The 12,978-nt window shown below is 43.5% G+C and overlaps 1 protein-coding gene across 2 annotated transcripts in view; it reads left to right on the forward strand.

The window, feature by feature from the left end:
* The first annotated feature begins 1 nt into the window (after position 1).
* Positions 2-12,978, forward strand: part of ak6 (adenylate kinase 6) — a 49,107-nt gene continuing 36,130 nt past the window's right edge. The window contains exons 1-5 of one of the 2 annotated variants that reach the window (XM_052068378.1): positions 2-139; positions 222-285; positions 7,138-7,230; positions 7,321-7,379; positions 10,088-10,233. In XM_052068378.1, coding sequence (XP_051924338.1) covers positions 225-285; positions 7,138-7,230; positions 7,321-7,379; positions 10,088-10,233 — 359 coding nt within the window. In that variant the 5' untranslated portion in view covers positions 2-139; positions 222-224. The remainder of the gene's footprint in view (positions 140-221; positions 286-7,137; positions 7,231-7,320; positions 7,380-10,087; positions 10,234-12,978) is intronic. The other variant, XM_052068377.1, reaches the window with a different exon arrangement.

A 12,978-nucleotide genomic window follows, 5' to 3' on the forward strand; every position in this document is an offset into this window, starting at 1 on the left:
ATTGGACGACCGTTGACGTAAACTGATGTGACATCTCAATTTCCGGCAGTGTTTTAGGTGCAAATGCCAAAGAAAAATTCCTCCGAGACTTCTGACAAAGTAAATTACCGCAAGGCAATCCCTGGTGTTATCTTTTCAGGTCAGTGTGATGGATATTAAACGCAAATATTTAAGACAATATTTCAAACACGCAAGCATCTGTTTTATTTATTTATTTTCAGGTTATGGCACGTGTGGGCTGTTCGCACGATATGAATACGAGACAACCAAACATCCTGTTAACAGGTATCAAAGCCTCTCTAATAGTTAGTTTTGTTATCTTGTGTGGCTTTGTGAATCGCATTTGCGCTGTTCAAAATTGTACAGCAACAATAGCTACGTACTTTATACCCCGTTTTAGCCGAACTGCCGTATGTCGTAATACTTTAAACAAAAGTATAACAAAAAAGATTCAAAATTCAAAAAGATTCAAAAAAGTACTAAGTAACCGCTGCAGCTAGCATGCAGACAGTGCCCGCTTCGAGTGGCAACAATGGAATACAAGACAGATTTGACGAGGATTGTTCAAGAGAAGGAATACCATAAGTCCCTACACTAAGGTGCAAAGCAACATGCATGGTAAAAGAAAAAAGTTATTATATTTTTGTTTGTGGACTTGTTTGAACACAGTTTGTGTGTGAAACGGTGCACACAATATTTGTTGAAAAGGGTTCAGGGTACAATTACTTTTTTCACAGAGGCTCTGAAAGGTTTAGATTTATTTTTCCTTATTAAATTGAATTGTCATTTGAAAACTGCTTTTAGGATTTCCTTGGGTTGTCTCTGAGTGGTATTAAAATTGGTTTGATGATTTGAAGCCTGTGTGTGTGATAGATTAGCAAAAAAAAAAAAAACAGGAGGAAGGCAGACACTTTTTCCACTGCACTGTACACTCTGCCACAGATATTGTGTTTGAGGGATTATTTCCCATGGATTTTGTCTGTGGTCAACCAAATGAAATGAATGCAATCATTCACATTGAACCTTAACTGTGTACCAACCTTCGGCGGGCCGGATTAAAAAGACCAACGGGCCGGATCCGGCCCGCAGGCCGTAGTCAGCCCACCTCTGATCTAAAGGCATGAAAATGTGTTATGGTCAGCCGAACTCTCCATCCACCCAGCTTAAAGTGGACGCAAATAGTACCGTTTTATACCAGAGGTCGTGGGCACCAGGGACTCCCCAAGGACTACATAAGTGGCCCGCGGGCCTATTCCAAAAATAGCTCACCAGTGATTAGACAGCCACTGTGACTCTCCAGGAATATTGCGGGAGTGATCTTTTCAAAATGTGAACACTGGCAGATGTTAATAATAAAGTGTGGCCAATTGATATTTATCTAAATATTGTGAGAAATCGCTAATTTATATAATTAATCATTCATTATAACTTATGAGACGTTCCCGTGGTCGACTGGTTAGCACGCCAGCCTCACAATGCAGAGGTGCAGGGTTTGATTTTGGCTTCAGCCTTCCTGTGTGGAGTTTGCATGTTGTCCCCGTGCCTGGGTGGGTTTTCTCCGGGTACTCCGGTTTCCTCCCACATTCTGAAAAAAAAACATGCATGGCAGGCTGATTGAACGCTCTAAATCACATATGTCAAAGTGGCGGCCCGCGGGCCAGATCCGTTTCTGTCAACACTGAAAAAAAACAAAGGTTTTCAGCGTCCCCTGGGATGAAACGATTTATTATTAGAACCGGCCCGCAGACCGCAGCAAGCCGGCAGCCCACAGATCTTTTACACGGACCAACTTTGAAGTCAAGATAGCGCCCGAGTAGGCAGCCGTCAAGTGCTCTCATGAGCCTTGCTTTTTTTTGTTTGTTTTTGTATTTCTTTTGTCACTTTGTGTTTGTTGTTACGTCGTGTGGACCTGATGTGGACTTTTTCCAGCGTTTTTTGGCCATGACATTCATCATGGAGGAGACTCTGTGCTAGGTGGTTGCGCCTTCTCGGCGGCATGCGCGTACCACCACTGTTTTTGACTGGGAGGAATGTCGGCGCCATTGGACTGTCGTTGCTGGACAGTCCCGGGGCGCTTGTGTCTTGCGCCTGTAATGGGCAGCATTTTTCACAGCCCCGCTTTGTTCAGCGGAGAGATCGGTGCTGTTGAAAGGTCTGCGGCTGGATGGATGTTAAGTCTTGAGGAGCCGACGATGAGAAGAAAGGAGCGTTGGCGCGCAGGGCAGATGCGGATTTGGAACTGGGAGTCGCGGCTTGGAGTTTGAAGCGGAGTGGGACAGGAGAACTGAACTCTTCTCTTTTCGTCAATGGACGCTACAGCTTCGTGTTTGCTTTCAGAACTTAGCTGGTAGCAGATGTGTGCACATTTTCAGCATGACGGCTCTGATCCACTGGTGAAAGCACACTTTGATCCTCTCCTCTTTCAGCTAGAAATGCTTTAGACAACAAAGTGTATGCAGAAACATGGTGAATATTTTAGGACTGTCTGTGTCCTATGTGTTGTGTTATTTTCGTTATTTTAACTTCAAAATGGTGCCACGAGTGTGGCTGCCTTTCCAGCAGCTCCTATATTTTGTTGTTCTTCTTCTTCCTTTCATAACTTTGCTGCTGCGAATTGGGAACTAATAGAGGTTTTCTTATCTTAATACTACATTTCCCACAATGCAACGGTGACGCGTCAAGCAGACGGCCGCTTGCTTTATTTCAATATTTATTAGTACAGCAGTTGCTTGCATAACAGTGATGTTAGCTTTCAGCTACCCATCAAAAATGGCAAAACGGAAGGTGGACACTGAGCACCGGGGGTTTCAAACAAGGTGGGAGTCGCAGTACATGTTCACGGACGTAGCTGGAAAACCTGTGTGTCTTCTGTACGGAGAAAGTGTGGCGGTATTGAAAGAGTATAATCTGAAATGACATCATGAAACGAAACACGCGAACAAAAACAATATGGACGTGGAACAAAGGCTACAGAAGGTTGACGAATTAAAATGAAGCCTTGAATCTCAACAGGCTCTGTTCAAAAAAGCCAAATCACAAAGCCAGGCTGCTGTCACGGCCAGTTTTATTGCGGCAGAAGACATCGCTAAATCAGCCTGGCCACTTACGGAGGGGGATTTCATTAAAAACTGTATGCTTAAAGTTTGTGACGAAGTTTGCCCCGAAAAAAAGCAACTCTTTTTAAACGTGAGCATGAGCAGAAACACCATTGCCTAGCGAGTAGATCAGTTGTCCATTTATCAAAAAGAGCAACTGGTAAAAAACGGAAAAGATGTCATCGCATATTCCTTGGCTGTGGATGAGAACGCTGAAGTTTCTGATGTTGCCCAGTTGTCAATTTTCCTCCGCGGAGTAGACTCCAGCTTAAGCGTGACAGAGGGGTTTTTGGCTTTACATCCTATGCATGACACAACTATAGTGCATGAAAAAGATACGGCAGTGGGTGCTGCGCAGTGTGCCTGTTTCCTCCCTGACACAATGGCCCAGCTGCGCATACCAGGCTGCTCAAACGATGTCGATGTTTGGCAGCACATACCTGTGCGAACAACTTTTTTTTTTTGATGAAAATGAACAAAACATCAAACAGAAGTCAATTTACTGCTGAACACCTTCACTCAATTTTGAGGATTTGCTCAGCTCAGAGCCTGACCCCAAATATTGATGAACTTCTAGAAAAGATGACACACCACCAAGTATCAGCCTCAGCCTCAATGAAGTGAATACAGGATTAAGATAAGAAGATAAGAAAACCTTTATTAGTCTCGCAATGGAGAAATTCCCAATTCACAGCAGCAAAGTTATGAAAGAAAGAAGTAGAACAACAAAAAATAGGAGCTGCTGGAAAGGCAGCCACTCTCGCGGCGCCATTTTGAAGTCAAAATAACAAAAATAACAACACAACACATAGGACACAGACAGTCGTGCAATCTTCACGGGCAAAATGCTGCCCATTACAGGCGCAAGACACAAGCGCCCAGGGACTGTCCAGCAACGACAGTCAAATGGTGCCGAAATTCCTCCCAGTCAAAAACAGTACTGGTATACCCATGCTGCCGAGAAGGCGCAACCACCAAGCACAGAGTCTCCTACTTGATTTATGTCGTGGCCAAAAAATGCTGAAAAAAGTCCACATCAGGTCCACACGGCGTAACAACAAACACAAAGTGACAAAACAAACACACACAAAAAATACTGTGCAATCACAAATTAAGAGTTTTTACTCAGTTCAAGTTTAAAAATTTAAGTACCGTATTTTCACGACTATTCGGCGCACCGTACCAATGGCCGCAGTCTCATTAATGGGTGACATTTCTGTATTTTACACATATACAGGACGCACCGCACGAATAGGCGCAGTTTTAAAGTGGTAAAACATACGCTTAAACATACGGCATGCATGCATGCTAACACGTTCGCTAACATGTTAGCTTGAAGCACACACTGAAGCTCGAAGCTAAAACACGTTTTTAAAAAGGCAACGAAAGCAGAACTGAGTTCGGGTGTATTTTATTTACAAGGTACTCACGTTTTTTGCTCAAGCATCACTCAGAAAGCCATCAAAGTCGTCATCTTCTGTGTCCGAATTAAACAATTGTGCAAGTATCGGTAATCCATTCAAACCGCCGGGTTCCCCCTCGTTGTCAGAGTCACTCTCGTCGTCATGTGGCTCCACGGAAATGATGCCGGCTTTGCCAAAAGCTCGAACAACTGTACTAGGAGCAACGTTCGTCCAAGCAGCTACAATCCATTCACAGATCTTGGCGTAACTAGCCCGGCGCTGCCTCCCACTCTTCGTGAAGCTGTGTTCGCCATCGATCATCCATTTTTCCCATGCCGCTCGCAACTTCACCTTGAACGCCCGGTTGATGCCGATGTCCAGCGGTTGGAGTTCTTTCGTCAAGCCTCCGGGAATGACGGCAAGCTCGGAGTTCATTTGCTTGACTTTGTCTTTCACCGCTGGTGTGAGATGGGCACGCATGGAGTCGCAAATCAAGAGTGACGGCGAGGCATGGAAAAAGCCATCCGGTCTCTTAACATACACCTCTTTTGGCCACTCTCTCATTTTCTCCTCGTCCATCCAGCCCTTTTGGTTTGCTTTCACGATGACGCCGGCTGGAAACCTTTCTTTCGGCAGCGTCTTTCGCTTGAAAATCACCATAGGTGGCAGTTTCTGTCCGTTAGCATGACAAGCAAGAACGACAGTGAAAGCTGACTTCTCGTGCCCCGTTGTGCGTATCGCAACCGTGCTGGTCCCCTTCTTCTCCACAGTGTGGTTCACCGGGATGTTGGTAATGTGGTTAGGCTGGATGCGTTTGTCGACAATCTTTTTACTGCAGTAGGTGCGGAAAACGGCCAGCTTTTCTTTGTAGTCCGCTGGAAGTTGCTGAGCCACGGTCGTCTTCACTCTCATAGATAGATGGCGCCGTTTCATAAAGCGAAAGCACCAAGACGGACCTCCTTGAAAATGTTCTATTTTCAATTCTTCGGCTAACGTTTTCGCCCTTAGTCGAATGGTGACCGTGGAGACGCTTCTGCCGGCTGCTCTTTGATCAAGAATCCACCGCTCCAGTTGGTCTTCCAACTCTGGCCACCTCGCCTTATTTCCACGGAAACTGCGCTTGGTCTTTTTGACTTGGCGAAGCTCGTTCTCCTGCTTCCTCCATTTGCGAACCATGGATTCGTTGATATTAAATTCTCTGGCGGCTGCTCGATTCCCGTGTTTCACTGCATAACCGATGGCTTGGAGCTTGAATTGCGCTTCGTAGGCGTGTCTCTTTGTGGAACTCATTTTCGGGGGTTCTTGAAAACCAAAACCGAAGTTGTTTTGCAATAATGCACACACTCACCTTTTATACATGTGCTGGTACCTGCTAGAGGCGTGCCTTACACGCCCACCCTTCACTCATTGCCGGACCCACCCCCTGCGTGCCTGTCCTCCCTCACGTCCACCTCTCTTCATATATGTAAATTATGGAGAGAGAGATATGTAAATATAAGTGCGCGGACGCACTTCACTGATTGGCCGACCGATTCCCCGCACTTCACTGATTGGCCGACCTCACTTCCGCCTTTTCTCTATATAAACAGCATGTCGGGTCTCAGCCAGATTTTGGAACTCGTCTCATAGAAAAGACGCATCGCATTATAAGGCGTACTGTCCATTTTGGAGAAAATTTTAGACTTTTAATAGCGCCTTATAGTCGTGAAAATACGGTATAATATTTGCTTTAACTGCATGTTACTTTTCCTTGAAGAAAGTGTTGTTTTTAGTTAATAAAATGTTGCACTTTATTTTAGTGTATTTCAACCCAATTATGTTTTAAAAATATTTTATTCGAGTGCATGATCGAAAATTGGTATTATTTGTCTTTGAAGTAAATTTAGCCTACTTTTGCTAAAAGAGAATTGACTATTGAAATACCGGCTTCTGTCATTCATGTTATGGGTATTTTTATACAAGGGAAATTTGTATTTTGTGCCAGTTGAAAATTAAAGTTTACTGACGGAGCCATAAGAAAATGTTGTTTTATTTATCATATTGGAATGTATTTGTTAGGTTTTCAGTCGATTAAATTTGGTTCAATAAACTATGTGGTAATTGTTAACATTTCAATCATCAGTCCGGCCTCGGCTTGCAGCAATTTTTTTTTTATTTTGCCCTCCGTCCATTTGACTTTGACACCCTTGCTCTAATGGTCCCGAGGTGTGAGTGTGAGCCCAGTTGTTCGTCTATGTGTGCCATGCGATTGGCTGGCAACCAGTTCAGGGTGTACCTAGCCTCCTGCCCGAAGACGGGTGGGATAGGCTCCAGCACCCTCCGTGACCCTTGTTGGGATAAGCAGATTAGAAAATGGATGGATATAACATGAAGGTTGTTTGAGCAAATTGATTTCAAAAGTGCATACTCTCAAATTGGTAGCCCTTCGTTTAAGTAGCCAAGAGGCAGCTCTTGGTTTCAAAAACGTTGGTGACCCTGAGTTTATGCAATACATCACAAGGCCACCCTAGAACATTCATTTTCCTGTGAGGGCACAACATGCTGTGTCTGTTTGGAAGCGAAAACTAAAATGTTTGTTCAGTACTTGGAACATGTTGTGCATCTTGTACTTAAATTGGTGCACTCTTTTTTTTCTATAGGGACCCCTGGTGTTGGAAAAACAACCCTGGGGAAGGAGCTGGCTCAGCGGACCGGGCTCACCTATGTTAATATAGGTGAGCTGGCTCAGGAAGGTAAAAAAGAACTTAGTTCGAAATACTATGACACTTAAGAGAGGATGGATGATTTGATGTGTTTGGTGACTTTCATTCATTTTTCCACAGGAGAACTTTATGATGGCTATGATGAAGAGTACCAGTGCCCTATATTGGATGAAGACAGGGTGAGCCATGTTTGAATTCTCTTTAACTTAAAGATGATCACCAACTCTTTTCCCTTGATGAAATGCAATGTATGCTACACACACAACGAAACAGAAAAATAAAGCTGATACAAGAGCTTGTGAGTTTGCGAAAAGGAAATCACTGCCTACCTTAGTGGAGACTTGATGCGGAGGCATGGGAAAAACTTATGCAGTGTCAAGTGCAGGAACATCACTATCGTACGTACGTGTACCATTTTAAACTGCTCTCTGGTGCTCCAGATTGCCATTGTTTTCCAGTGCTATTGGTGAATTGCCGATGAAACAAATTTTAGTCATGATTTTTAAGCCAAAATAATTCAGGCATATCAGGTACAAGTCCAATTATCTTCTATTTCTCAAGGTTATGGAACATTTGCATTGAAATTAATGAATAAATACAATATCTTGTCTTTTATTTCCTTACTTTGCCTCTCCCCTCTTGAACAATTTATCAGAATTTTCTGTTTTTGAAATTCTGTCAGGAACATTCGAGCAGGACTCCGCCTGGGAGTATTTTACTGTATACAGTGGTACCTCTACGTACGATACGAACGTGTCTTCATACGAAATTTTCAAGTTACAAAACATTTCAACAGGAAAATTTTGCCTCTTGTTACAAAAGAAAGATATGAAAGGTAAAAGCTCCTCGCAGCTCCGAGTTTCCTGAACACAGCATACTTATAGCTGCTCTGCCATTGGCTATTACCAAGCATCGCCCTGGCCTCCCATTGGCAAAATGCTCCTCTACCGCAGCGGTCCCCAACCTTTTTTGCCCCACAGACCAGTTTAATGTCAGACAATATTTTCAGGGACTTGCCTTTAAGGTGTTACGGATAAATACAACAAAATAATATGAACTGCATGAAGAGGGTGGGATTTTCGAAACATAACAATAATCGGGAAAAATGACACGAGGAACGTCCTATCTGGCCGTAACACTCTGGTCGCCAACGTTAACGGTTAAACGTGCCTTTAAAATAAGATACACCGCAAATATAAAGTGTATGAAAAATAAGACTCACCATCTCCGCATATTATGCAGAGTGGACTTGGAGTGTGGGAATCTCCCGTTGAGATAAATTTTTATTTTAAGTAGGAAATCCTGATACTGTCTATTAAATGTAGCCTTGTTTTTCTTGGAAGTCACAGGCTCCTCTTCCGTCTCTGGCTGGGCCTTTTCCCCTTTCCAAAGACGTTTGTTTTTTACTCATTTTGCTAGCCCCTGGGTTTCATTTTATCAGTAACCTATCACATGACCAAGAAGAGCGCCTTGACCTGCCTCAAGAGGGATACACTGTAGACGGATGTAACAGAGGTTAATTTTCAAAATAAAACATTTTCAGATTCCAAAAATAAATAAAACGGAAGTAATGTAAGTTCTTTATTCTTCCTGTGCGGCCCGGTAACAAATGACCCACGGACCGTTACCGGTCGGCGGCCCGGGGGTTGGGGATCACTGCTCAACCGTATGTGTCTATTTGTGTAGATAGATAAATATGTGTCTCTGCAGCGTCCTCCATATTCGCCCCTCAGGCCACGAGGCGTTCCGATAGTTTTACATAAATGTGAATTACCCAGAAAAAGTGTTAACCAGTCGGGCGATCGTTCACTATGCTGATGTTTGCCTTGGACATTTTCGAAGGATTGTTAAAAGCTGACAAAAGCAAGCGTCCTTGGATCAGTTCTTTCCAAAACGCTGGACAAAAACCACTTCTGAGAGAGAACATGAACTACAGAGGGCAAAAATACGATAAGGACGCAGTGAAAAGTTAAATGATCATCATTTTTATTCTTTATTCAGTTTTTTTTACATTCTGCACAACAATCATTTATTGTGCAATAATCTAATTTTAACATGTATTGTTTACATATTTTGATGCTTTAGAAAATATTTATGTCTGAATTGGCGGGAAGGGGGCTTGGAACGTATTAGGGCATTTTCATGGAAAAGGTGTCTTTACATACAAAATGTTCTAGTTAAAGAAATTTCTTCCGGAACCAATTAATTTTGTAAGTAGAGGTACCACTATAATCTGTATTTTATATTACTGCTGCAAACAATAAATCACTCACAGCTTTATTGACAAAACCGTGACCTTTCAACAATGCACATTGGCCCCATACATGTGCACACACATTTTTTAAAATAGATCCAGGACCCCAAACATTTTAGTGTTCATGGTTAATTTCATGTGAACACGTTTTCAAGGACCAAAATAAAAACAAATGTTTAAAAATATCACTCACCATCGATTCACCTCAATGAGTCATGGCCCTTTGTATTGCAATAAGTTTTAATTATTATGACGCTAACGTTCCAGTGCAATGTTTGCAATCCCTTCATTCATTTTCTAAACCACTTATCCTCACCAGGATGGCAAGCAAGCAATAAATGTGTTGTTAGTTGAAGTGCTCTTTGTGACCCCAGTTCTACAAGTTCCACCGAGAGCTTGAGTGAGATTACGACATCACATTCGAAGACTGTTATAACGCCAAATAGTGCTGTTCTTTGGATGCGTGCGATTCGCCCACATTTTACTTCAACTTATAATGACACAACTTTTGAGGCATTCACTTTGAAGGTATCACTGACTTCAAACAATTATTCATATTAAAATGTAACGGCTGCTCCACTCCTCTATGTATTTATTTAAAAGGTTTAGTGTGACAATTCTGTGATCCTGCAGGTAGTGGATGAGCTAGATGAGAAGATGACGCATGGAGGTGTGATTGTAGACTATCATGGCTGTGACCTCTTCCCCGAACGCTGGTTTCACATTGTCTTCGTCCTCAGAACAGACAATACTCAGCTCTACACACGGCTCGAAAGCAGGTACCTTTAACTCGTGTTCTTTGTAAAATAGCATATTTTTCCGCACTACAAGGCGCACCTAAAAGCGGACAGTGCGCCTTATAAATGGACTAAGAGAGCCATGAAAGCAAAATATTTGGAAATGTATTTCAGAGAGAATCATATATATTTATACACCTTATTTTCCGCACTGTAGGGCGCACCAAAAAGTCTTCCATTTTCTTAAAAGCTAAACAAGCGCCTTAAAATGCGGTGTGTCTTGCGTATGGTCATTACGGTAATACGTCGACTCCAAGATGGCTCCTTCCTGGAGACATGCTTCCAATGTTATAACTTGCTGTTGGTTCAGTGAACTGTCGCTGCTTTATTAACTATTACTGTACTTAAATGTAACTATGAAAATGGAAAATAATGCATCAAAACAGAAAATCAAGCGAGGAAATCACAACATAAATTCTATATCGCCCCCTACAGAATTTATTTTGTGATTTCCTCGCTTGATTTTCTTTATGATTTCATTGAAGTAATAATTAATTTACGTTTTTCGGAGGTGGCCCTGAACGCCTCTCGAGTGGAACGGAAAAGAAGGCACGGAGACTGACAAAGACGTACAGTACCTGTATTTGTTGAGACTGTGAAAACCATTAATAAAGTCGGTGTTTAAAATTTTTTTTTTTTAAAAACACAACTACAGCTTTCTAGAATGTATTTTGTGATATCCTCGCTTGCTTTTCAGTTTGGATATATTATTTTCAATTTCTGTAGTTTCATTGAAGTGATCGTTAAATTTTGTTTTTCGGAGGCGGTCTTGAACGCCTCTCGAGTTGAACGGAAGAAGGCACGGAGACAGACAAAGACGTACCTATATTTGTTGAGACCATTTAAAAAAATTAACACCACAGCTCTCCTTTTTTCGGAGCTGCGACACAAACTTATTTAATAACTCTCATAGTGGACCGTTTACGCTAAATGCAAAATTATGACGTATTCTCGTCTTTGAATCAAAGGCAAAGGCATTCGGAAAAACACGAGAGAGCTGAAACGTAAAGGGGGGGTTCTAAAATGGCCAAAATTTCATGACGTCACCGGCTGATAATTCGCAGGCTTTGCAGCAAAAATAAAAGGTTTTGATTCTGTAATTTCCACAATTTACATATTTTGCACCATAGAGACCCACTATAATTCATATTTTTGAATGCATCGTAAACCTACTGTGTAAACATGCATTTCACGCGATTTTCACGTCAATCGCTTTGTTTTCGCTTGCACAGACGTATTCATGCCACATTGTTGGGTTGATGTCATTCCAAATTTGCAACTTTAGGTGGCGTCAGAGGATCGCAAATGAGTTTGCCTTTTTGGAGGAGGCTTCAAACCAATGCATTTTACATGAAAACGTCCGGTCGGGATTGTTAGTAGGGCTTGGTTGGGACCTCCAGACACAATTTTTTTTTCCTTTTGCAAAAAATAAAGTTACGTTGGGTACCTAACAGCTGGCTGCGCCGGCTTCGCCCAGACGACCTCGCGGGGCATTATTGCATGAACAATTCCGGTCAGGTTTGTTTGTAGGGCTTGGTTGGCACCTCCAGACACATTTTTTTTTCTTTTGCAAAAAATAAAGTTACGTTGGGTACCTAACGGCTGGCTGCGCCGGCCCCGACCGCCTTGCGGGGCATGATTGCATGAACAATTCCGGTCGGGATTGTTTGTAGGGCTTGGTTGGGACCTCCAGACACACTTTGTTTTTCTTTTGCAAAAAATAAAGTTATGGTCTGTGTGCACCGCCGCTGACGCCCCCGCGTGGTTCAGGCCGCGAGACGGGCGCTGTGGGTCGGCGAGGGGGAGTAGGAAACCGGCCAACGACCGGCGCCGTAGCCTGTCGTCACACCACGCCCCACGCCTCTCCCACCCGCCGCCATTGCGGAGTGGGCGCTGTGGGCCAGGGCGGAGGGCGTAGGAAACCGGCCAATGAACGGCACCCTACCCCACCCCCTACGCCTCTCCCCGCAGGCGCTGGCGCACACAGCCGCCGAGCACCCAACATAACCCAACATTTCTTTTTTTGCAAAAGAAAAAAAAGCCGCATTCGACCGCCGCCGCTCGCCGAATTTGAGCCGCCAGCAGCCACGTTGGACACCGCTAGCAGCCTCCTTGGGGGCCGCTGGCAGCCGCCTTGAACGCCGCTGGCAGCCGCCTCCATCTCCGCCCCCGCCTCCAAGCTTGAGGTTTACACCGGCAAGCCTCCAGGCGGTGCCGGGGCGCATGGACTCGCCGGAAGGGCACACAATAACAACGGACAATTTTTTTACCTCCATACCGTTTTGTTTTTGTGACTTTCCTTTGCAAACTATATATGTATGAATAGCTCTGATGCCACTGAACATTTTGAGTTGTTGAAAGTAAAAAAATATTCATAAATGACTTAGTTATCTGTCAGGTTGGTCCAAATTGACACTCAAGAATAACCAAAAGGAGGAGACAGGAGACTCGATTCTGGTACCAGGAGGGAACGAGGAGAAGCGTTCGGTTTCAGTTCTCCACACGTAACCCTAACGATCTCCCCCTTCACCTCCTCATTTATTGGGAAAAGCTACTACATAGGTGTGTCCAACCTAAAGGGTGGGGGCTGTTGAACACACACTGAACTTGTTTGACTATGTGTGTGTATGTGAGTGCAATTTACATACATGTGTGCAAATAGACATAAACATCCCGTTGCAGCTGGTGTTGATGTCTCCATTCACGGTTCAGCCTTGCTCGCTGTTT

The sequence above is a fragment of the Hippocampus zosterae genome, chromosome 6 (assembly GCF_025434085.1).
Source record: "Hippocampus zosterae strain Florida chromosome 6, ASM2543408v3, whole genome shotgun sequence".
Lineage (NCBI taxonomy): Eukaryota > Metazoa > Chordata > Actinopteri > Syngnathiformes > Syngnathidae > Hippocampus > Hippocampus zosterae.